The following is a 25,001-nucleotide window of genomic DNA, read 5'->3' on the forward strand; positions in this document are numbered from 1 at the left end:
TTTTATGTGGATTTTGCTGAGCGGTCTTTCAGGTTATGTCGATTATAGAACTTGTTTTACTGTGGATATAGATAATTTTGTACCTGTTTCCTCCAGTATCTTCACAAGGCCCTTTGCTGTTTTTCTGTGATTGATATGCACTTTTCGCACCAAAGTAAGTTTGTATCTAGGAGACAGAATGTGTCTCCTTACTGAGCGGTATGACTGCTGTGTGGCCCCATGGTGTTTATACTTGCGTACTATTGTTTGTACAGATGAACGTGGTACCTTCAGGCGTTTGGAAATTGCTCCCAAGGATGAACCAGACTTGTGGAGGTCTACAACTTTCTTTCTGAGGTCATGGCTGATTTCTTTAAATGTTCTTGTGATGTCAAGCAAAGAGGCACTGAGTTTGAAGGTAGGCCTTGAAATACATCCACAGGCACACTTCCAATAGGCTAATTGATATCATTTGAGACCAATCAGAAGCTTCTTTAGCCATCACAATATTTTCTGGAATTTTCCAAGCTGTTTAAAGGCACAGTCAACTTAATGTATGTAAACTTCTGACCCACTGGAATTGTGATACAGTTAATTATAGTGAAATAATTTGTCTGTAAACAATTGTTGGGAAAATTACTTGTCATGCACAAAGTAGATGTCCTAACCGACTTGTTAAAAAACTATAGTTTTGGCAAGACATTTGTGGAGTGGTTGTAAAATGAGTTTTAATGACTCCAACCTAAGTGTATGTAAACTTCTGACTTCAACTGTAGATGGCAGCATTCGCGTAAACCTGAAAGCGCGACCCACCACATTTAACCATGGTGAGGTGACTAGGAATATGATAGGATACAAACAGAGTAGTCATTCCCTCCTCAAGGCAATCAAACAGGCAAAGGTCAGTATAGAGACAATGTGGAGTTGCAATTCAACGGCTCAGACACGAGACTTATGTGGCAGGGTCTAAAGACAATCACAGACTACAAAAGGAAAACCAGCCACGTCGCGGACATTGTCTTGCTTTTGGACAAGCTAAACACGTTCTTTGCCCGCTTTGAGGATAACACAGTGCCACCAACGTGGCCAGCTTCCAAGGACTGTGGGCTCTCCTTCTCCGTGGCCGATGTGAGTAAGACATTAAAACGTGTTAACCCTCGCAAGGCTGCCGTCCCAGATGGCATCCCTAGCAGCATCCTCAGAGCAAGCGCAGACCAGCTGGTAGGTTTGTGTACGGGCATGTTCGATCTCTCCTTGTCCCCTATCTGCTGTCCCCACATGCTTCAAGATGTCTACATTGTTCCTGTACCCAAGAAGGCAAAGATAACTGAACTAAATGACTACCGCCCCCGTAGCACTCACTTCTGTCATCATGAAGTGCTTTGAGAGACTAGTCAAGGATCATATCACCGCACCCTAGACCCATTTCAATTTGCTTACCGCCCCAATAGGTCCACAGATGATGCAATCACACTGCACACTGCCCTATCCAATCTGGACAAGAGGAATACCTATGTAAGAATGTTGTTAATTGACTACAGCTCAGCATTCAACACCATAGTACCCTCGAAGCTCATCATTAAGCTCGAGGCCCTGTGTCTGCACCACGCCCTGTACAATTTGGTCCTGGGCTTCCTGCCCTAGGTGGCGAAGGTAGGAAACAACATCTCCACTTCGCTGATCCTCAACACTGGGGCCCCATAAGGGTGCGTACTTTGCCCCCTCCTGTACTCCCTGTTCACTCATGACTGCTTGGCTATGCACGCCTCCAACTCAATCAAGTTTGCAGACAACTCAACTGTAGTAGGCTTGATTACCAACAACGACGAGACCGCCTACAGGGAGGTGGTGAGGGCACTGGGAGTATGGTGTCAGGAAAACAACCTCACGCAACGTCAACAAAACAAAGGAGATGATCGTGGACTTCAGGAAACAGCAGTGAGAGCACCACCCTATCCACATCGATGGGACAGCAGTGGAGAAGGTGGAACGTTTAAAGTTCCTCGGTGTACACATCATGGACAAACTGAAATGGTCCACCCACACAAAGTGTGGTGAAGAGGCTGAAGAAATTTGTCTTGTCACCTAAAACTCTCGTAAACTTTTACAGTTGCACAATTGAGAGCATTCTGTCGGGCTGTATCACCGCCTGGTACGGCAACTACACCGCCCACAACCGCCGGGCTCTCCAGAGGGTGATGCGGTCTGCACAATGCATTACCGGGGTCAAACTACCTGCCCTCCCGGACAGCTACACCACCTGATGTCACAGGAAGGCCAAAAAGAACATCAAGGACAACAACCACCCGAGCTACTGCCTGTTCACCCCGCTATCATCCAGCAGGTTAAGTCAGTACAGGTGCATCAAAGCTGGGACCGAGAGACTGCTACAGTGGGGAGAACAAGTATTTGAGACACTGCTGATTTGGCAGGTTTTCCTACTTACAAAGCATGTAGAGGTCTGTAATTTTAATCATAGGTACACTTCAACTGTGAGAGACGGAACAAAAATCCAAAAAATCACATTGTATGATTTTTAAGTAATTAATTTGCATTTTATTGCATGAAATAAATATTTGATCACCTACCAACCAGTAAGAATTCCGGCTCTCACAGACCTGTTAGTTTTTCTTTAAAAAGCCCTACTGTACTCCACTCATTACCTGTATTAACTGCAGGATGCTATTCGTGGCTGGGTCTTCCAGCTTGACAACGACCCGAAACACACAGCCAGGGCAACTAAGGAGTGGCTCCGTAAGAAGCATCTCAAGGTCCTGGATTGTCCTAGCCAGTCTCCAGATCTGAACCCAATAGAAAATCTTTGGAGGGAGCTGAATGTCCGTATTGCCCATCAGCAACAGCCCCGACACCTGAAGGATCTGGAGAACGTCTGTATGGAGGAGTGGGCCAAAATCCCTGCTGCAGTGTGTGCAAACCTGGTCAAGAACTACAGGAAATGTATGATCTCTGTAATTGCAAACAAAGGTTTCTGTACCAAATATTAAGTTCTGCTTTTCTGATGTATGAAATACTTATGTCATGCAATAAAATGCAAATTAGTTACTTAAAAATCATACAATGCGATTTTTCTGGATTTTTGTTTTAGATTCCGTCTCTCACAGTTGAAGTGTACCTATGATAGAAATTACAGACCTCTACATGCTTTATTTTTATTTATTTTTTTATTTCACCTTTATTTAACCAGGTAGGCTAGTTGAGAACAAGTTCTCATTTGCAACTGCGACCTGGCCAAGATAAAGCATAGCAGTGTGAACAGACAACACAGAGTTACACATGGAGTAAACAATTAGCAAGTCAATAACACAGTAGAAAAAAATGGGCAGTCTATATACAATGTGTGCAAAAGGCATGAGGTAGGCGAATAATACAATTTTGCAGATTAACACTGGAGTGATAAATGATCAGATGGGCATGTACAGGTAGAGATATTGGTGTGCAAAAGAGCAGAAAAGTAAATAAATAAAAACAGTATAAAAACAGTATGGGAATGAGGTAGGTGAAAAGGGTGAGCTATTTACCAATAGACTATGTACAGCTGCAGCGATCGGTTAGCTGCTCGGATAGCTGATGTTTGAAGTTGGTGAGGGAGATAAAAGTCTCCAACTTCAGCGATTTTGCAATTCGTTCCAGTCACAGGCAGCAGAGTACTGGAACGAAAGGCGGCCAAATGAGGTGTTGGCTTTAGGGATGATCAGTGAGATACACCTGCTGGAGCGCGTGCTACGGATGGGTGTTGCCATCGTGACCAGTGAACTGAGATAAGGCGGAGCTTTACCTAGCATGGACTTGTAGATGACCTGGAGCCAGTGGGTCTGGCGACGAATATGTAGTGAGGGCCAGCCGACTAGAGCATACAAGTCGCAGTGGTGGGTGGTATAAGGTACTTTAGTGACAAAACGGATGGCACTGTGATAGACTGCATCCAGTTTGCTGAGTAGAGTGTTGGAAGCCATTTTGTAGATGACATCGCCGAAGTCGAGGATCGGTAGGATAGTCAGTTTTACTAGGGTAAGCTTGGCAGCGTGAGTGAAGGAGGCTTTGTTGCGGAATAGAAAGCCGACTCTGGATTTGATTTTTGGTTGGAGATGTTTGATGTGAGTCTGAAAGGAGAGTTTGCAGTCTAGCCAGACACCTAGGTACTTATAGATGTCCACATATTCAAGGTTGGAACCATCCAGGGTGGTGATGCTAGTCGGGCATGCGGGTGCAGGCAGCGATCGGTTGAAAAGCATGCATTTGGTTTTACTCGCGTTTAAGAGCAGTTGGAGGCCACGGAAGGAGTGCTGTATGGCATTGAAGCTCGTTTGGAGGTTGGATAGCACAGTGTCCAATGACGGGCCGAAAGTATATAGAATGGTGTCGTCTGCGTAGAGGTGGATCAGGGAATCGCCCGCAGCAAGAGCAACATCATTGATATATACAGAGAAAAGAGTCGGCCCGAGAATTGAACCCTGTGGCACCCCCATAGAGACTGCCAGAGGACCGGACAGCATGCCCTCCGATTTGACACACTGAACTCTGTCTGCAAAGTAATTGGTGAACCAGGCAAGGCAGTCATCCGAAAAACCGAGGCTGTTGAGTCTGCCGATAAGAATTTGGTGATTGACAGAGTCGAAAGCCTTGGCGAGGTCGATGAAGACGGCTGCACAGTACTGTCTTTTATCGATGGCGGTTATGATATCATTTAGTACCTTGAGTGTGGCTGAGGTGCACCCGTGACCGGCTCGGAAACCAGATTGCACAGCGGAGAAGGTACGGTGGGATTCGAGATGGTCAGTGACCTGTTTGTTGACTTGGCTTTCGAAGACCTTAGATAGGCAGGGCAGGATGGATATAGGTCTATAGCAGTTTGGGTCCAGGGTGTCTCCCCCTTTGAAGAGGGGGATGACTGCGGCAGCTTTCCAATCCTTGGGGATCTCAGACGATATGAAAGAGAGGTTGAACAGGCTGGTAATAGGGGTTGCGACAATGGCGGCAGATAGTTTCAGAAATAGCGGGTCCAGATTGTCAAGCCCAGCTGATTTGTACGGGTCCAGGTTTTGCAGCTCTTTCAGAACATCTGCTATCTGGATTTGGGTAAAGGAGAACCTGGAGAGGCTTGGGTGAGGAACTACGGGGGGCGGAGCTGTTGGCCGAGGTTGGAGTAGCCAGGCGGAAGGCATGGCCAGCCGTTGAGAAGTGCTTATTGAAGTTTTCGATAATCATGGATTTATCGGTGGAGACCGTGTTTCCTAGCCTCAGTGCAGTGGGCAGCTGGGAGGAGGTGCTCTTGTTCTCCATGGACTTCACAGTGTCCCAGAACTTTTGGAGTTGGAGCTACAGGATGCAAACTTCTGCCTGAAGAAGCTGGCCTTAGCTTTCCTGACTGACTGCGTGTATTGGTTCCTGACTTCCCTGAACAGTTGCATATCACGGGGCTATTCGATGCTATTGCAGTCCGCCACAGGATGTTTTTGTGCTGGTCGAGGGCAGTCAGGTCTGGAGTGAACCAAGGGCTGTATCTGTTCTTGGTTCTGCATTTTTGAACGGAGCATGCTTATCTAAAATGGTGAGGAAGTTACTTTTAAAGAATGACCAGGCATCCTCAACTGACGGGATGAGGTCAATGTCCTTCCAGGATACACGGGCCAGGTCGATTAGAAAGGCCTGCTCACAGAAGTGTTTTAGGGAGCGTTTGACAGTGATGAGGGGTGGTCGTTTGACTGCGGCTCCGTGGCGGATACAGGCGATGAGGCAGTGATCGCTGAGATCCTGGTTGAAGACAGCGGAGGTATATTTGGAGGGCCAGTTGGTCAGGATGACGTCTATGAGGGTGCCCTTGTTTACAGAGTTAGGGTTGTACCTGGTGGGTTCCTTGATGATTTGAGTGAGATTGAGGGCATCTAGCTTAGATTGTAGGACTGCCGGGGTGTTAAGCATATCCCAGTTTAGGTCACCTAACAGAACAAACTCTGAAGCTAGATGGGGGCGATCAATTCACAAATGGTGTCCAGGGCGCAGCTGGGAGCTGACGGGGGTCGGTAGCAGGCGGCAACAGTGATAGACTTGTTTCTGGAGAGAGTAATTTTCAAAATTAGTAGTTCAAACTGTTTGGGTATGGACCTGGAAAGTATGACATTACTTTGCAGGCTATCTCTGCAGTAGACTGCGACTCCGCCCCCTTTGGCAGTTCTATCTTGACGGAAGATGTTATAGTTGGGTATGGAAATCTCTGAATTTTTGGTGGCCTTCCTGAGCCAGGATTCAGACACGGCAAGGACATCAGGGTTAGCAGAGTGTGCTAAAGCAGTGAGTAAAACAAACTTAGGGAGGAGGCTTCTGATGTTGACATGCATAAAACCAAGACTTTTTCGATCACAGAAGTCAACAAATGAGGGTACTTGGGGGCATGCAGGGCCTGGGTTTACCTCCACATCACCCGCGGAACAGAGAAGGAGTAGTATGAGGGTGCGGCTAAAGGCTATCAAAACTGGTCGCCTAGAGCGTTGGGGGCAGAGGATAAGAGGAGCAGGTTTCTGGGCATGGTAGAATATATTCAGGGCATAATGCGCAGACAGGGGTATGGTGGGGTGCGGGTACAGCGGAGGTAAGCCCAGGCACTGGGTGATGATGAGAGAGGTTGTATCTCTGGACATGCTGGTTGTAATGGGTGAGGTCACCGCATGTGTGGGGGGTGGGACAAAGGAGGTAACAGGGGTATGCAGAGTGGATCTAGGGGCTCCATTGTGAACTAAAACAATGATAACTAACCTGAACAACAGTATACAAGGCATATTGACATTTGGGAGAGACATACAGCGAGGCATACAGTAATCACAGGTGTTGAATTGGGAAAGCTAGCTAAAAACAGTAGGCGAGGCTAATCAGCTAGCACAACAAACAGCAGGTAAAATGGCGTTGACTAGGCAACTGGGCCGACAGATAAACAAACAAGCAGAATGGGGTACCGTGATTAATGGACAGTCCAGCGTGCGTCAGCTATGTAGCCAAGAAATCAGTGTCCAGGGGGCAGCGGTGGATGGGCAGGGAAGCTGGGCTGGCGAGTGTTATCCAGATTTTTTTTTTATTTTTTTTTTTTTTAACTAACAATGACTAAATAGCTTGTAGCTAGTTAGCTGGTTAGCGTCTGGAGGTTCTTGAGTGTGTCATAAAAATAAATCAAAATTAAAAGTGATAGCGAATCCGTATCACAGTGGGTGAGGCAGGTTTCCGGAAGGTATAAACAAATAAAAATCAAAGAAAGATAGAAAGTAAATGGGTTCAGAAGTGTTTGGGATGAGGTGAGTCAGATGGTTAGCAGGCCTGTGCTAACAAGCTAACAGTTCGTAGGCCCGGGCTAGACAAGCTAACCGTTAGCAGGCCGAATAGCAAGTAGGGAGATAGCGAGGGCTAGAGAGCTAACCTTTGGGGGACGTCGCGATGGGGTGAGTCTGTTTATTCCTCTTCTTGCGGTGACATCGACAGACCGGTCGTGGGCCCGGGTAATTGTAGCCCAGGATTATGCTACAGGAGCTCTAGTGCGCTGGGTGAGCTGGAGACACAGCGTTTCAGAAAGCTCGCGGGCCTTGGCCAGCAGATGGATCTTTGGCGATGTCGCAACGAAAAAGCCTGTTGAAACCACCTCGGACGATTATGTCGGCGGACCAGTCGTGATGGATCGGCGGCGCTCCGTGTCGGCAGTAAAGGGTCCAGGCCAATTGGCAAAAGAGGTATCGTTGGGCCTCTTCGGCTAGTCGGGAGATGGGCTTAGCTCAAGGCTAACTGTAGCTTGTTTTGGGCCAGAGACGTTGGCCAGGAGTAGCCACTCGGAATTGCAGCTAGCTAGTTGCGATGATCCGGTGTAAAGGTTCAGAGCTTGCGGTAGGAATCCGGAGATGTGGTAGAGAAAGAGCAGTCTGATATGCTCTGGGTTGATGTCGCGCTGGTGTTCTAGTTAGCTTAGAAGACCGCTAGCAATGGCTAACTGAGTACGAGCTAGTAGCTAGTTAGCTGGCTAGCTTCTGATGGTGGCTCCGGATCTAAAGTAAAGTATAGAAAAGGCGGATCCGTACCACATTGGGTGATGCGGGTTGCAGGAGAGTATATTCAGCTCTAGTTTGAGAGTGAGATTAAAATATGTACGAAATATATACAGAAAAAAAACGAAGAAAACTATATTTACACTAGACAGGACGGGACAAGACAAAACATACGTCCGACTGCTACGCCATCTTGGATTAGAAGTAGGAAACACTGCCGATTTTGCAGGTTATCAAATACTTGTTCTCCCCACTGTATCTCAAGGCCATCAGACTGTTAAATAGACATCTCTTGCACAGAGAGGCTGCTGCTTACATACAGACTTGAAATCATTGGCCACTTTAATAAATGGAACAGTAGTCACTTTAATAATGTTTACAGATCTCCGTTACTCATCTCATATGTATATACTTTATTCTATACGATCTAATCTTAATATATGTCGCTCTGACATTGCTGTGTGTGTTTTAATATATTAATATATATATATTAATATATTAATAAATATATTAATTAATATATTAATATTAATATATATATATATATATATATATTAATATTAATAAATATATTTATTAATATATTAATATATTAATATATATATAAATATATACATATATTTATTAATATATTAATTAATATATTAATATATATTAATATTCTTAATTCCTTTGACTTGGTATTTGTTGTGAAGTTTGTTAGATATTGCTGCACTGTCGAACTAGAAGCGCAAGGGTAAGTAATCCTTCTCACCCCCCCCCTTCTCCCCCAAAAAAAAAAAGATTTAGATGCAAGTGGCTGTTCCACTGGATGTCATAAGGTGAATGCACCAATTTGTAAGTCGCTCTGGGTAAGAGCGTCTGCTAAATGACTTAAATGTAATGTAAATGCAAGCGTTTCGCTACACCCGCAATAACATCTGCAAAACACTTGTATGTGACCAATAAAATGTGATTTGATCTGGCAGCATCATGCTGTTGGGATATTTTTCAGCGGCGTGGACTGGAAGATTTGTCAGGGTCAAGGCAAAGATTATCAGAGCAAAGTACAGAGAGATCCTTGATGAAAACCTGCTCCAGAGCACTCAGGACCTCAGACAGGGGCGAAAGTTCACCTTCCAACAGGACAATGACCCTAAGCATACAGCAAAGACGCTTCGGGACAAGCCGCTGAATGTCCTTGAGTGGCCTAGCCACAGCCCGGATTTGAACCCAATCACACATCTCTGGAGAGACCTGAAAATAGTTGTGCAGCGACGCTCCCCGTCCAACCTGACAGAGGATGAGAGGATCTGCAGAGAAGAATGGTAGAAACTCCCCAAATACAGGTGTGCCAAGCTTGTACCGTCAATCCCAAGAAGAATCGAGGCTGTTTATCGCTGCCGAAGGTGCTTCAACAAAGTACAGAGTAAAGGGTCTGAATATTTACGTTAATTAAATAGTTCCGTTTTTTTGTTTTTATACATTTGCAAACATTTAAAAAACCTTGTTTTTGCTATGTCATTATTGGGTGTTGTGTTTAGCTTGATGACGGGGAGAAAACACTTTAAACCATTTTATAAGGAGTCAAGGGGTCTGAATACTTTCCCAATGCACTGTATGTATAACTTTGAGCTGGATTCCCTGTCTTTGCAATTAGTTTATTTTTGTTTGCGTGTACGTTAGCATTTTTTCGCTAGCAGACTCCATGGAAATTCGCTATTACATGTGCGAATTTATTTCGTTCTGGTAATAAATGCCCAATTGGCTTTTTTTTTTACATTACATTTAACATTTAAGTCATTTAGCAGACGCTCTTATCCAGAGCGACTTACAAATTGGTGCAAACACCTATGACAACCAGTGGAACAGCCACTTGCATCTAAATCTTGTTGGGGGGGGTGAGAAGGATTACTTACCCTTACTTACCCTATCCTAGGTATTCCTTGAAGAGGTGGGGTTTCAGGTGTCTCCGGAAGGTGGTGATTGACTCCGCTGTCCTGGCGTCGTGAGGGAGTTTGTTCCACCATTGGGGGCCAGAGCAGCGAACAGTTTTGACTGGGCTGAGCGGGAACTGTACTTCCTCAGTGGTAGGGAGGCGAGCAGGCCAGAGGTGGATGAACGCAGTGCCCTTGTTTGGGTGTAGGGCCTGATCAGGGCCTGGAGGTACTGAGGTGCCGTTCCCCTCACAGCTCCGTAGGCGAGCACCATGGTCTTGTAGCGGATGCGAGCTTCAACTGGAAGCCAGTGGAGAGAGCGGAGGAGCGGGGTGACGTGAGAGAACTTGGGAAGGTTGAACACCAGACGGGCTGCGGCGTTCTGGATGAGTTGTAGGGGTTTAATGGCACAGGCAGGGAGCCCAGCCAACAGCGAGTTGCAGTAGTCAAGACGGGAGATGACAAGTGCCTGGATTAGGACCTGCGCCGCTTCCTGTGTGAGGCAGGGTCGTACTCTGCGGATGTTGTAGAGCATGAACCTACAGGAACGGGACACCGCCTTGATGTTAGTTGAGAACGTCAGGGTGTTGTCCAGGATCACGCCAAGGTTCTTAGCGCTCTGGGAGGAGGACACAATGGAGTTGTCAACCGTGATGGCGAGATCATGGAACGGGCAGTCCTTCCCCGGGAGGAAGAGGAGCTCCGTCTTGCTGAGGTTCAGCTTGAGGTGGTGATCCGTCATCCACACTGATATGTCTGCCAGACATGCAGAGATGCGATTCGCCACCTGGTCATCAGAAGGGGGAAAGGAGAAGATTAATTGTGTGTCGTCTGCATAGCAATGATAGGAGAGACCATGTGAGGTTATGACAGAGCCAAGTGACTTGGTGTATAGCGAGAATAAGAGAGGGCCTAGAACAGAGCCCTGGGGGACACCAGTGGTGAGAGCGCGTGATGAGGAGACAGATTCTCGCCACGCCACCTGGTAGGAGCGACCTGTCAGGTAGGACGCAATCCAAGCGTGGGCCGCGCCGGAGATGCCCAACTCGGAGAGGGTGGAGAGGAGGATCTGATGGTTCACAGTATCGAAGGCAGCCGATAGGTCTAGAAGGATGAGAGCAGAGGAGAGAGAGTTAGCTTTAGCAGTGCGGAGCGCCTCCGTGATACAGAGAAGAGCAGTCTCAGTTGAATGACTAGTCTTGAAACCTGACTGATTTGGATCAAGAAGGTCATTCTGAGAGAGATAGCGGTAGAGCTGGCCAAGGACGGCACGCTCAAGAGTTTTGGAGAGAAAAGAGAGAAGGGATACTGGTCTGTAGTTGTTGACATCGGAGGGATCGAGTGTAGGTTTTTTCAGAAGGGGTGCAACTCTCGCTCTCTTGAAGACGGGAGGGACGTAGCCAGCGGTCAGGGATGAGTTGATGAGCGAGGTGAGGTAAGGGAGAAGGTCTCCGGAAATGGTCTGGAGAAGAGAGGAGGGGATAGGGTCGAGCGGGCAGGTTGTTGGGCGGCCGGCCGTCACAAGACGCGAGATTTCATCTGGAGAGAGAGGGGAGAAAGAGGTCAGAGCATAGGGTAGGGCAGTGTGAGCAGAACCAGCGGTGTCGTTTGACTTAGCAAACGAGGATCGGATGTCATCGACCTTCTTTTCAAAATGGTTGACGAAGTCATCTGCAGAGAGGGAGGAGGGGGGAGGATTCAGGAGGGAGGAGAAGGTGGCAAAGAGCTTCCTAGGGTTAGAGGCAGATGCTTGGAATTTAGAATGGTAGAAAGTGGCTTTAGCAGCAGAGACAGAGGAGGAAAATGTAGAGAGGAGGGAGTGAAAGGATGCCAGGTCCGCAGGGAGGCGAGTTTTCCTCCATTTCCGCTCGGCTGCCCGGAGCCCTGTTCTGTGAGCTCGCAATGAGTCGTCGAGCCACGGAGCGGGAGGGGAGGACCGAGCCGGCCTGGAGGATAGGGGACATAGAGAGTCAAAGGATGCAGTAAGGGAGGAGAGGAGGGTTGAGGAGGCAGAATCAGGAGATAGGTTGGAGAAAGTTTGAGCAGAGGGAAGAGATGATAGGATGGAAGAGGAGAGAGTAGCGGGGGAGAGAGAGCGAAGGTTGGGACGGCGCGATACCATCCGAGTAGGGGCAGTGTGGGAAGTGTTGGATGAGAGCGAGAGGGAAAAGGATACAAGGTAGTGGTCGGAGACTTGGAGGGGAGTTGCAATGAGGTTAGTGGAAGAACAGCATCTAGTAAAGATGAGGTCAAGCGTATTGCCTGCCTTGTGAGTAGGGGGAAGGTGAGAGGGTGAGGTCAAAAGAGGAGAGGAGTGGAAAGAAGGAGGCAGAGAGGAATGAGTCAAAGGTAGACGTGGGGAGGTTAAAGTCGCCCAGAACTGTGAGAGGTGAGCCGTCCTCAGGAAAGGAGCTTATCAAGGCATCAAGCTCATTGATGAACTCTCCGAGGGAACCTGGAGGGCGATAAATGATAAGGATGTTAAGCTTGAAAGGGCTGGTAACTGTGACAGCATGGAATTCAAAGGAGGCAATAGACAGATGGGTAAGGGGAGAAAGAGAGAAAGACCACTTGGGAGAGATGAGGATCCCGGTGCCACCACCCCGCTGACCAGAAGCTCTCGGGGTGTGCGAGAACACGTGGGCGGACGAGGAGAGAGCAGTAGGAGTAGCAGTGTTATCTGTGGTGATCCATGTTTCCGTCAGTGCCAAGAAGTCAAGGGACTGGAGGGAGGCATAGGCTGAGATGAACTCTGCCTTGTTGGCCGCAGATCGGCAGTTCCAGAGGCTACCGGAGACCTGGAACTCCACGTGGGTCGTACGCGCTGGGACCACCAGATTAGGGTGGTCGCGGCCACGCGGTGTGGAGCGTTTGTATGGTCTGTGCAGAGAGGAGAGAACAGGGATAGACAGACACATAGTTGACAGGCTACAGAAAAGGCTACGCTAATGCAAGGAAATTGGAATGACAAGTGGACTACACGTCTCGAATGTTCAGAAAGTTAAGCTTACGTAGCAAGAATCTTATTGACTAAAATGATTAAAATGATACAGTACTGCTAGCTGGCAGTAGCTGCGTTGTTGGCACTACACTAATCAAGTCGTTCCGTTGAGTGTAATCATTTCTACAGTGCTGCTATTCGGGGGCTAGCTGGTTAGCTAGCAGTGTTGTTAACGTTACGTTGAGTTAAAAGAACGACAATAGCTGGCTAGCTAACCTAGGAAATCGGTCTAGACTACACAATTATCTTTGAAACAAAGACGGCTATGTAGCTAGCTATGTAGCTAGCTACGAACAAACAAATCAAACCGTTGTACTGTAATGAAATGAAAATGTGATACTCCTGACCGGTGATTGAATTCGAATCAGTAAACGTGTGGTGACGTTGGCTAGCTAGCAGAGTCTCCTACGTTAAGGACGACAAATAGCTGGCTAGCGAACCTCAGTGAATTAAGATAATCACTCCAAGGCTACACACACTAAACTACACAATTATCTTGGAAACAAGGACAGCTATGTAGCTAGCTAACACTGAACTAATCAAGTCGTACAGTTGAGTGAATAGCACTACAGTGATGCTAATCTGTGTGCGTTAGCTAGCGTTGCTAGCTCCTGGGCGAATAGCAGTGAAGGCTACGTTAGGGCGACGAAATACGAAATACGATAATTATGCAATTATCTCTGATACAAGGACGGCTATGTAGCTAGCTAAGAAGAATTGCTAAGATTATGTAGCTAGCTAACAGTAAACTAATCAAGTCGTACAGTTGAGTGAATAGCACTACAGTGATGCTAATCTGTGTGCGTTAGCTAGCGTTGCTAGCTCCTGGGCGAATAGCAGTGAAGGCTACGTTAGGGCGACGAAATACGATAATTAAGCAATTATCTCTGATACAAGGACGGCTAAGTAGCTAGCTAAGAAGAATTGCTAAGATTAGACAAATCAACCTTTGTACTATAATGAAATGTAATGAAAAAGTTATACAACCTGCAGAGCGAAGTGCGAATGCGACCGCTCGCTCCAACCGGAATCATGCCAACATTTTTTGTGGGGGGTTTTGGCGCCCCCTTGTGTACTAAGCCAGTAACCCCGGTGTGATTGAAGGACGGAATGAGGATATGAAAATCTGGATACCGCCCCATCCTAGTCGAGGTGCAATCAAAAAATTGTGAAAAGGCGCAGCGTGCACATAGGCTACCATGTTAAGTGAATGATTGCAAGATCGAACGGTTGCCAGATCGAATCCCCGAACTGACAAGGTTAAAATCTGTCATTCTGCTCCTGAACAAGGCAGTTAACTCACTGTTCCTAGGCAAATAAGAACTTGAAAATAAGAATTTGTTCTGAACTGACTTGCCTAGTTAAAGGAAGGAATGTGCAAGTGTCCGCAGTCTGTCCAACTCTGCTCTCTTCAAACTGTATAGCCTATTGGCTGATATAGACTATACCGATAACTTAATATAATGGGCCACATAAGAATCACAGGTAATTTAATATTTCTTCAGTTATTTGTGTGCATTTTGATGTTGCCTATTGGGTGCAAAATAGCTGGCACCATGGCTGGCAAGTGAGCTGTCACATTCGCCTAAAATAACGTTGCGGGACTGGGGGGAAGCGGTCGGACAGAAAGCCAGCAGGAGCGGGCGGGTACGGCATGAACAGCTGCGGTTTTGGGCGGCAGCGGGATTAAGAAATCTGTCATGCGCAGACCTCTTAATGGGTTCCTTGTGTTGGGTGTGCTCTGGGGGTGAATAACGGTAACAGGAAGAGCAGGTTAGGCTTGCTGACATTGTATTTTGGAGCAGCTGATTGACCTATCTTGTCGGGACATTGGAATAGGCCTAGTCTATAATGAACACACTAGAGGCTTGTGTGCTCCTCTGTCTGGCCAAAGGATCATTGAAACCATGAGTTTCAGGCCAGGACAAACATTCTATGAAACCAGTGTAGGTTTATCCACACATCAGATGGCCATGGTTGTATTGTCCGGGTGTGTGTGTCTGTGCCTCCATCCCAAGAATACCAGTTTACAGTTCAGTTATCATTAGGCTATGTTTGTTGTTGACATAGCATAATGTGTTATTGTGAACAGGAAAATGTACATTTCCAAAGAACTCAACCACAATGTAATATTTTTATCAGTTAACCACACACAGTCAACAAGAAAGGCACATGTGGACCTATTAGCTTGCCTATTTCATTCTCTAGTTTACATTTTAGCATATTATTGTCTCTATTTTATTATTATTATTATAATAATAATAATAAGTAGGCCAAATCACAGCCTTGCTACCATTCAAACATACAATTCAGTTGGTTGTTGAAGCTGTAGGCCCAGAAAGTCCCAGTATTGATCTACTTTCCTTCACGTGAAGATGGGCAGGCCTTTGTCATAAAGACAACCTGCAATAGTTATGAAAGTTATATCAATGGTAAAGGATGATCTAAACATTGATGGATTTGAAGGACTCCTTATTACCTTTTGAGTTCATGGCACCTAAGAATCACTAGGCTATTTAGCCTGTGTGTTAGGCTATTTAGGCTAACTCTATTTCTGTCCTGAAGTTATAAAACCTTGAACATTTCTGGAAGTTTATTTACCGGTAGAAGGTCTAGGCTACATTTGAATTTTAAATGAATGTAAAATATGGAAGCCTAGATTGAGTGTGCTCTTGAAAATGCAAATTGGAGTCCAGTTCACCATCACTGATTGCATTGTTTGCAATCAAAGTAAGCTACTTGTCCTTAAAATAGGCCTACATCAATAGAGATGTTTTTATACCTGTTATGCTGTAGCTTATTATTCATATTCAATTAAGGTGGAGGGCTATTCCCTCACGACTTCTGTTAGTCTCACTATAGGTCTCTACTCCTAGGGTCGATGTGCATTTTACACAGGCAGCCCAATTCTGATATTTTTCCACTACTTGGTCTTTTGACCAATCACATAGCTCTTTTGCCCAAACGTGCAAAATCTCACAATTGGGCTGCCTCTGAAAACGAAGCCTAATTCGGGACTTTTGCCAATTATTTGCATATCTCATACCCATCCAATTTATACCACCTTTACACAAGCAGCCAAATTCTGATATTTTTTTTCACAAATTGTGATTTTATACAGTCAAATCAATCGATAATCAGAGGCTACACCAGTGTGAATCTGCATCTCTATGGTTCATGTAAAACTGAAATTAGGCCTAGATATAGAAATAAAAAATCTGATTTTGAGTTTTTAGGGTGGCTGTGTGAACACTGCATTTTCAAGAACACTATGGTTGTATGTTTTTGAAACAAGTCTTCTGGGGTTAATGTTAATATTTATGAAACAGAGATGGTGTCTGGAAGTGTCAGGATAAGGCAGCATCCAAGTAGGTCATCATCCAGATAAAAGAACAGGCTAGTTTATTACATCAGAGAACTGGGTAGGAACTGAACAATATTTGCCAGACCACTGACTACCACTCTTAAGCCTAAATGCTTTACTTTTTGCTGGTTAAAACTTATTTAGTGAGTTGATTGTGGTCAAGTATGGTCTTTCAGTTAGCCTGTTTATTACATATGTTTAACAGTAACTAGGTGTCCATCCAGTTGGCGACAGATTTTAATGCAACTAATGTATAAACTATGCGCATTTTCCCACCAAACATTTTTCCATCAAACTGACTTGTTGTTGATAAGTCTATGTATGAGGACGTAGTGCACATATAAATAACTTTTGCAGTAAAATTCCCATATACAGAGAGAACTCTACTCTGTTTTTATAGCAAATGTGCCCAGTCTGGTCTTGGCTCGTGCGCTGAAAAAAATAGTTTACAGATAACAACCTCATCATGTAGGCTATGGATAAGAGCGAGATTCTTTTTGTTAGTTAAACGGCAGCCAAGCATCCATCTTCATGTCACCAGAACAGAACCCTCGATATTTATTGGAAAGGAGCCTCAAGCTCATCACCGTGTGCTTTCACCACCCTGTGAATTTCATCTTAACTTATTGCATTTTTGTAGCCTTATAAACTGCATGCTTTCCCAAGTCGTAGTGGGATAACAACAAACAAATTGTCTATCAACATTTAAAAAATTGTACTGACATTCCCTGTTTCCATCAACTCGGTTGTGATTATTATTATTTTTTTTCATGCGTCAGGTAATTCATCCACATGAAATGGTTGGATGGAAACCTGGTTAGTCAAACAACATTTTAAAGTGGCAATCAGCAGTTGAAACAATAACAAAGCATTTCCCTGCCCCCGTTTTGGTAAAAAGTTGAGGCATGGGGCTGGAGACGTGACCACTCTCAAATTAAAAGACAGAGGTATTGACTCAAGGACTGACCATCCATGATATCAAATGATAGTTTTAACCATATTTTGAGGTTATATAGTGTTTGTTTAAATGTTCTTTGTTTACAAACATTTGATAAAACAAGCTTATATTTTGCATTCTGATTGACTGTTCTTGTCTACTTGCAGTGTTTTAGGTTTTGTGTGCACCCTAGGAATAATAGCTGCTACTTCGGCAAAAGCTAATGGCAATACGAATAAACCAATAAAAAGACAAGTTATATTTTTCAAGAATCAAGTGGTACATCGTTCATTTTATAAGCCCCAAAATGGATGTACAGTGGGACAAAAAAGTATTTAGTCAGCCACCAATTGTGCAAGTTCTCCCACTTAAAAAGATGAGAGGCCTGTAATTTTCATCATAGGTACACTTCAACTATGACAGACAAAATGAGGAAAAAAATCCCGTTGTAGGATTTTTATGAATTTATTTGCACATTATGGTGGAAAATACATATTTGGTCACCTACAAACAAGCAAGATTTCTGGCTCTCACAGACCTGTGACTTATTATTTGAGGCTCCTCTGTCCTCCACTCGTTACCTGTATTAATGGCACCTGTTTGAACTTGTTATCAGTATAAAAGACACCTGTCCATAACCTCAAACAGTCACACTCCAAACTCCACTATGGCCAAGATGAAAGAGCTGTCAAAGGACACCAGAAACAAAATTGTAGACCTGCACCAGGCTAGGAAGACTGGCTGAATCTCCAATAGGTAAGCAGCTTGGTTTGAAGAAATAAACTGTGGGAGCAATTATTAGGAAATGGAAGACATACAAGACCACTGATAATCTCCCTCGATCTGGGGCTCCACGCAAGATCTCACCCCGTGGGGTCAAAATGATCACAAGAACGGTGAGCAAAAATCACAGAACCACACGGGGGGACCTAGTGAATGACCTACAGAGAGCTGGGACCAAAGTAACAAAGCCTACCATCAGTAACGCACTACGCCGCCAGGGACTCAAATCCTGCAGTGCCAGACGTGTCCCCCTGCTTAAGCCAGTACATGTCCAGGCCCCTCTGATGTTTGCTAGAGAGCATTTGGATGATCCAGAAGAAGATCGGGAGAATGTCAGATGAAACCAAAATATAACTTTTTGGTAAAAACACAACTTGTCGTGTTTGGAGGACAAAGAATGCGGAGTTGCATATCCAAAGAACACCATACCTACTGTGAAGCATGGGGGTGGAAACATCATGCTTTGGGGCTGTTTTTCTGCAAAGGGACCAGGACGACTGATCCGTGTAAAGGAAAGAATGAATGGGGCCATGCATTCTGAGATTTCGAGTGAAAACCTCCTTCCATCAGCAAGGGCATTGAAGATGAAACGTGGCTGGGTCTTTCAGCATGACAATGATCCCAAACACACCACCTGGGCAACAAAGGAGTGGCTTCGTAAGAAGCATTTCAAGGTCCTGGAGTGGCCTAGCCAGTCTCCAGATCTCAACCCTATAGAACATTTTTGGAGTGAGTTGAAAGTCTGTGTTGCCAAGCAACAGCCCCAAAACATCACTGCTCTAGAGGAGATCTGCATGGAGGAATGGGCCAAAATACCAGCAACAGTGTGTGAAAACCTTGTGAAGACTTAAAGAAAACGTTTGAGCTCTGACATTGCCAACAAAGGGTATATAACAAAGTATTGAGCAACTTTTGTTATTGACCAAATACGTATTTTCCACCATAATTTGAAAATAAATTCATAAAAAATCCTACGTGATTTTCTCAATCTTTTTCCTCATTTTGTCTGTCATAGTTGAAGTGTACCAATGATTAAAATTACAGGCCTCATCTTTTTAAGTGCACAATTGGTGGCTGACTAAATACTTTTTTGCCCCACTGTACAGTTGCAACTGCAGCTGTACAGTGGGTTAATTGGGTTCATAGGTTTCTGGAAAGTGTTTTTTTGTTTTTATCAATGATATGTTCCATCACATTATCAGGATGGGACAAATAGTAGGCCATTGAAAACCATATTTTATCTCATTTGTTCACACTGAATACTTTACTATGTCCATGTCAACTATACAGCCAGTCTAATATGTTTGTTTTGTCTTTTTCAGCCATTTTTTCAGCTGCTAAAGCTACGAAAGCTGGGCCTGAGTGACAACGAGATCCAAAGACTTCCTCCAGAAATTGCAAACTTCATGCAGCTGGTAGAACTTGATGTCTCTCGTAATGGTGAGAAGAGAGAACCACTGGTCATAAACACTGTTGGAAGGATCTTCAACCCCACCAAATAAACTCACATTGATTCAACCACGGGTGCTATGAATGAACAAACATTTTAAAACTGCTGATATTTTGTTAACAATCAATCAATCAAATGTATTTTTCAAGCCCTTTTTACATCAGCAGATGTCACAAAGTGCTATACAGAAACCCAGCCTAGAACCACAAACAGCAAGCAATGCAGATGTAGAAGCACGGTGGCTAGGAAAAACTCCCTAGAAATGCAGGAACCTAGGAAGAAACCTAGACCTTGGTTATAAGATGTTATTACTATGATAGGCCTGTATGTTAGAAAATGTAGCGAGTAAGTGCTAGACAAGCAATAGAAGTAGCTCAAACCACCAGTCATGCTCAGCACTATCCATCCACTCGCTTTCACTGTACACATCAAACATATTCTCAGAGCCATAATGGTGTGGTTTCTCTCATAACGTCTGGACTAAAAGGGTTAACATTCCTCAAAGAAAGCTGCCATCACAGAGCAGGACCAAATCCAGAATGCTTCCCAGCAGGACCAAATCACACGCAACTCTCCATGGTTGGCACAACGACCATGATAATTTAGTGGCGATTCAAATGATTTTAAATAGACAGTTCTCCTTCATGTATGTTTTATGTCTATCTGTTTACATTGTCTGGATCAGTAGCTTTTAGTGTAATGTCTAGTTGGATGGACTTTCTGAACTATTTTGTAATCTTGATTGAGGGATGTCATAGTTAATGATTTTATAGTTTGGTCAAGAAAGCTTGTCTTCACAACTTGTCTTCATTTTATGTCCAATGTTTGATACTCAATACCAGTGGTTCCCAAACTTTTTATAGTCCCGTACATTCAACCTCCAGCTGCGTACCCCCTCTAGCACCAGCGTCGGCCGACTCTGAAATGTTTTTGCCATCCATTGTAAGCCTGCCCACACACACTATACAATATATTTATTAAACATAAGAATGAGTGTGAGTTTTTTTCACAACCTGGCTCGTGGGAAGTGACAAAGAGCTCTTATAGGACCAGGGCACAAATAATAATATCATTCTAATCAAAAATTTCTCTTTATTTAACCATCTTGCATATAAAACCATAATTGTTCATCGAAAATTGTTGCGAATCACTCACCACAGGTTAATGAGAAGGGTGTGCTTGAAAGGATGCACATAAATCTGCAATTTTGGGTTGTATTGGAGAGAGTCGGTCTTAAATCATTTTCCACACACAGTCTGTGCCTGTATTTGGTGTTCATGCTAGTGAGGGTCAAGAATCCAGTCTCACATAGGTGCGTGGTTGCAAAGGGCATCATTGTCTGAATAGCGCGATTTGCCAAGGAAAGATACTCTGAGCGCAGCCCAATCCAGAAATCTGGCAGTGGCTTCTGATTAAATTCAATTTTCACAGAACCACTTGTTGCAATTTTGATGAGGCTTTCTTGTTCAGATATTGGTAAGTGGACTGGAGGCAGGGCATGAAAGGGATAACGAATCCAGTTGTTTGTCATCTGTTTCAGGAAAGTACAGTGAGGGGGGAAAGTATTTGATCCCCTGCTGATTTTGTACTTTTGCCCACTGACAAAGAAATGATCACTCTGTAATTTTAATGGTAGGTTTATTTGAACAGTGAGAGACAAGACTATCAACAAAAAAATCCAGAAAAACGCATGTCAAAAACGTTATAAATTCATTAGCATTTTAATGAGGGAAATATGTATTTGACCCCTCTGCAAAACATGACTTAGTACTTGGTGGCAAAACCCCTGTTGGCAATCAGAGGTCAGATGTTTCTTGTAGTTGGCCACCAGGTTTGCACACATCTCAGGAGGGATTTTGTCCCACTCCTCCTTGCAGATCTTCTCCAAGTCATTAAGGTTTCGAGGGTGACGTTTGGCAACTCGAACCTTCAGCTCCCTCCACAGATTTTCTTTGGGATTAAGGTCTGGAGACTGGCTAGGCCACTCCAGGACCGTAACTTCTTGCGTCGAGCCATCCCGGATCCGGGATCGTGAATACAGCCTCAAGCTCATTACCATAACGCAACGTTAACTATTCATGAAAATCGCAAATTAAATGAAATTAATCTATTTGCTCTCAAGCTTAGCCTTTTGTTAACAACACTGTCATCTCAGATTTTCAAAATATGCTTCTCAACCATGGCAAACTAGCATTTAGCGTTAGCATTTAGCATTAGCATTTTGCGTTAGCATTAGTAGGCAACATTTCACAAAAACCAGCAAAAACATTCAATAAATCATTTACCTTTGAAGAACTTCGGATGTTTTCAATGAGGAGACTCTCAGTTAGATGGCAAATGTTCAGTTTTCCTGAAAGATTAGTTGTGCAGGAGAAATTGGTCCGTTTTCTGCGTCATGTTTGGCTACCAAAAAAAAAAGAAAATTCATTCATCCAAACGCCAAACTTTCTTCCACATTAACTCCATAATATCGTCTGAAACATGGTAAATGTTGTTTAGAATCAATCCTCAAGGTGTTTTTCACATCTCTTCATGATATATCATTCCTGGAAGTCTCCTCTGTCTCAATCACATGGATGAATGCGAGCAGCTTGGAGATTACGCAACAATTTCAACAAAGGAGACTGGGCGGACCCCTGGTAAATGTAGTCTCTTATGGCCAATCTTCCAATGATATGCCTACAAATACGTCACAATGCTGCAGACAACTTGGAGAAACGGTAGAAAGGTGCAGGCTAATTCGTGGCGCTTTCACAGCCATATAAGAAAACAGAGCCTCAAAAATCCTGCTCATTTCCTGTTTGAGGTTGCATCTTGGTTTCGCCTGTAAGATCAGTTCTGGGGCACCCACAGATAATATCTTTGCAGTTTTGAAAACGTCAGTGTTTTCTTTTCAAAGCTGGCAATTATATGCATAGTCGCATCTTTTTGTGACAAAATATTGCGCTTAAAACGGGCACGTTTTTTTTTACCCAATAATGAAATAGCGCCCCCCTAGCTTCAACTGGTTAATGTGCTTTTTCTTGAGCCGCTCCTTTGTTGCCTTGGCCGTGTGTTTTGGGTCATTGTCATGCTGGAATACCCATCCACTACCCATTTTCAATACCCTGGCTGAAGGAGGTTTTCACCCAAGATTTGACGGTACATGGCCATGTCCATCGCCCCTTTTGATGCGGTGAAGTTGTCCTGTCCCCTTAGCAGAAAAACACCCCCAAAGCATAATGTTTCCACCTCTATGTTTGACGGTGGGGATGGTTTCTTGGGGGCAAAGGCAGCATTCCTCCTCCTCCAAACACGGCAAGTTGAGTTGATGCCAAAGAGCTCCATTTTGGTCTCATCTGACCACAACACTTTCACCCAGTTGTCCTCTGAATCATTCAGATGTTCATTGGCAAACTTCAGATGGGCATGTACATGTGCTTTCTTGAGCAGGGGGACCTTGCGGTGCTGCAGGATTTCAGTCCTTCACGACGTAGTGTATTACCAATTGTTTTCTTGGTGACTATGGTCCCAGCTGCCTTGAGATCATTGACAAGATCCTCCTGTGTAGTTCTGGGCTGATTCCTCACGGTTCTCATGATCATACCAACTCCACGAGGTGAGATTTTGCATGGACCCCAGGACAGGGGATAGCGACAGTTCTTTTGTGTTTCTCGCACCAACTGTTGTCACCTTCTCACCAAGCTGCTTGGCAATGGTCTTGTAGCCCATTCCGGCCATGTGTAGATCTACAATCTTGTCCCTGACATCCTTGGAGACTTCTTTGGTCTTGGCCATGGTGGAGAGTTTGGAATCTGATTGATTGATTGCTTCTGTGGACAGGTATCTTTTATACAGGTAAGAAACTGAGATTAGAGGAGCACTCCATTTAAGAGTGTGCTCCTAATCTCAGCTCGTTCCCTGTATGAAAGACACCTGGGAGCCAGAAATCTTTCTGATTGAGAGGGGGTCAAATACTTATTTCCCTCCATTTAAAATGCAAATCAATTTATAAAATTTTTGACGTGTTTTTCTGGATATTTTTGTTGTTATTCGGTCTCTCGCTGTTCAAATAAAGCTACCATTAAAATTAGAGACTGATCATTTCTTTGTCAGTGGGCAAACATACTAAATCAGCAGGGGATCAAATACTTTTTTCCCTCACTGTACCTGCGTAATTTTGCACCCAACTCAATCAGGTTTTTACAATTTGACATTGTCCTTAAGCTTGAGTCCATTTGCACACAAAAAAAATCATAGCGATGGAAAGACCTGTGTGTTGTCCTTGTTAATGCAGACAGAGAAGAGCTTCAACTTCTCAATCATAGCCTCAATTTTGTCCTCCACATTGAATATACTTGCGGAGAGTCCCTGTAATCCTAGATTCAGATCATTCAGGCGAGAAAAAACATCACCCAGATGCCAGTTGTGTGAGAAACTCGTCATCGTGCAAATGGTCAGACAAGTGAAAATTATGGTCAGTACAAAGAACTTTTAAACTCGTCTCTATTCAAAAAAGTGTCAATACTTTGCCCCTTGTTAACCAGTGCACTTTTGTATGTTGTAAAAGCATTACATGGTCGTCTGTCAGACAATCCCTTGGCAGCAAGAGCTTCTCGGTGGTTGCTGCGGTGTACCCAAGTGGCGTTGGGAGCAACTGCTTGCACGCTTGTTACCACTCCACTATTTCTCCCTGTCATGGCTTAAGCGCCAGTACAGATAACAACATGAGCAGCAGCTACGTTTGGCTGCATACGGACCGTCAGTGGAATTCCTGCAAGAGAGTAATGGTTGTGATTGGATGATAATTATTTGACTATGCTACCTGTATTTGACATTAATGTTATTTCGCTGAACTCTAAATGGTTTCATTTTATTTTTGGCAGTGAAACGAGGCTACTCGGGCGAGACAAAAACCTCACCCAAATGCATAGCCACGTTGGAAAATATAAATGGACAGTGTGTGCTGATCAAGATGTAGCTAACATGTATTTCTTTTCATCCCTCATATAGACATCATGGAAATTCCAGAGAGCATTTCTAACTGTAAAGCTCTCCAAGTAGCAGACTTTAGTGGAAACCCATTAACAAGGTAACTGATCTTTGAATTCATGTCGCCATAAATGTTTAGCAAATGGGAGTGAACAAAACAAACATACCGTAGCAACACAATAGTGTAGCAGCACTGTAGTAAGTTATATCTAGGAACTTTGCATGACAACTAGAGAAGGAGTCGTTCAAACACAAGCAGAAAATGAGCTATATTGAGAGGAAAATGGAGTAACTTTAAAGGTATTTTCAGACAGGATTTCTTTTTTGCTCGAACTGCTATCCGATGAACCCGTTTTAGTGACAATTTCGTTGATGACATTGAAGAACTACAGTATTAGATCTAACAGGTAATTTATACTAATGAATATTGTATGGGACATGTTTTGCTCCAGTTTGCCTGTCAGCTGTCTCATGGTGAGGTCTGGATAGTTTGCATCCTAGTGGAGGCCGTCACAATGCCATATGGTTCAGTTTGGGACTGGCCATGCCCTGGGATGTGCA

General features: G+C 44.3%; 1 protein-coding gene across 2 annotated transcripts in view; it reads left to right on the forward strand.

Annotated features, from left to right (window-relative positions):
• Nucleotides 1–25,001, forward strand: part of LOC118398365 (leucine-rich repeat-containing protein 1-like) — an 85,705-nt gene that overhangs the window by 26,320 nt on the left and 34,384 nt on the right. For both annotated transcript variants that reach the window (XM_035793642.1, XM_035793651.1), the window contains exons 2-3: nucleotides 19,342–19,459; nucleotides 24,462–24,540. In XM_035793642.1, coding sequence (XP_035649535.1) covers nucleotides 19,342–19,459; nucleotides 24,462–24,540 — 197 coding nt within the window. The remainder of the gene's footprint in view (nucleotides 1–19,341; nucleotides 19,460–24,461; nucleotides 24,541–25,001) is intronic.

The sequence above is a fragment of the Oncorhynchus keta genome, chromosome 2 (genome assembly GCF_023373465.1).
Source record: "Oncorhynchus keta strain PuntledgeMale-10-30-2019 chromosome 2, Oket_V2, whole genome shotgun sequence".
Lineage (NCBI taxonomy): Eukaryota > Metazoa > Chordata > Actinopteri > Salmoniformes > Salmonidae > Oncorhynchus > Oncorhynchus keta.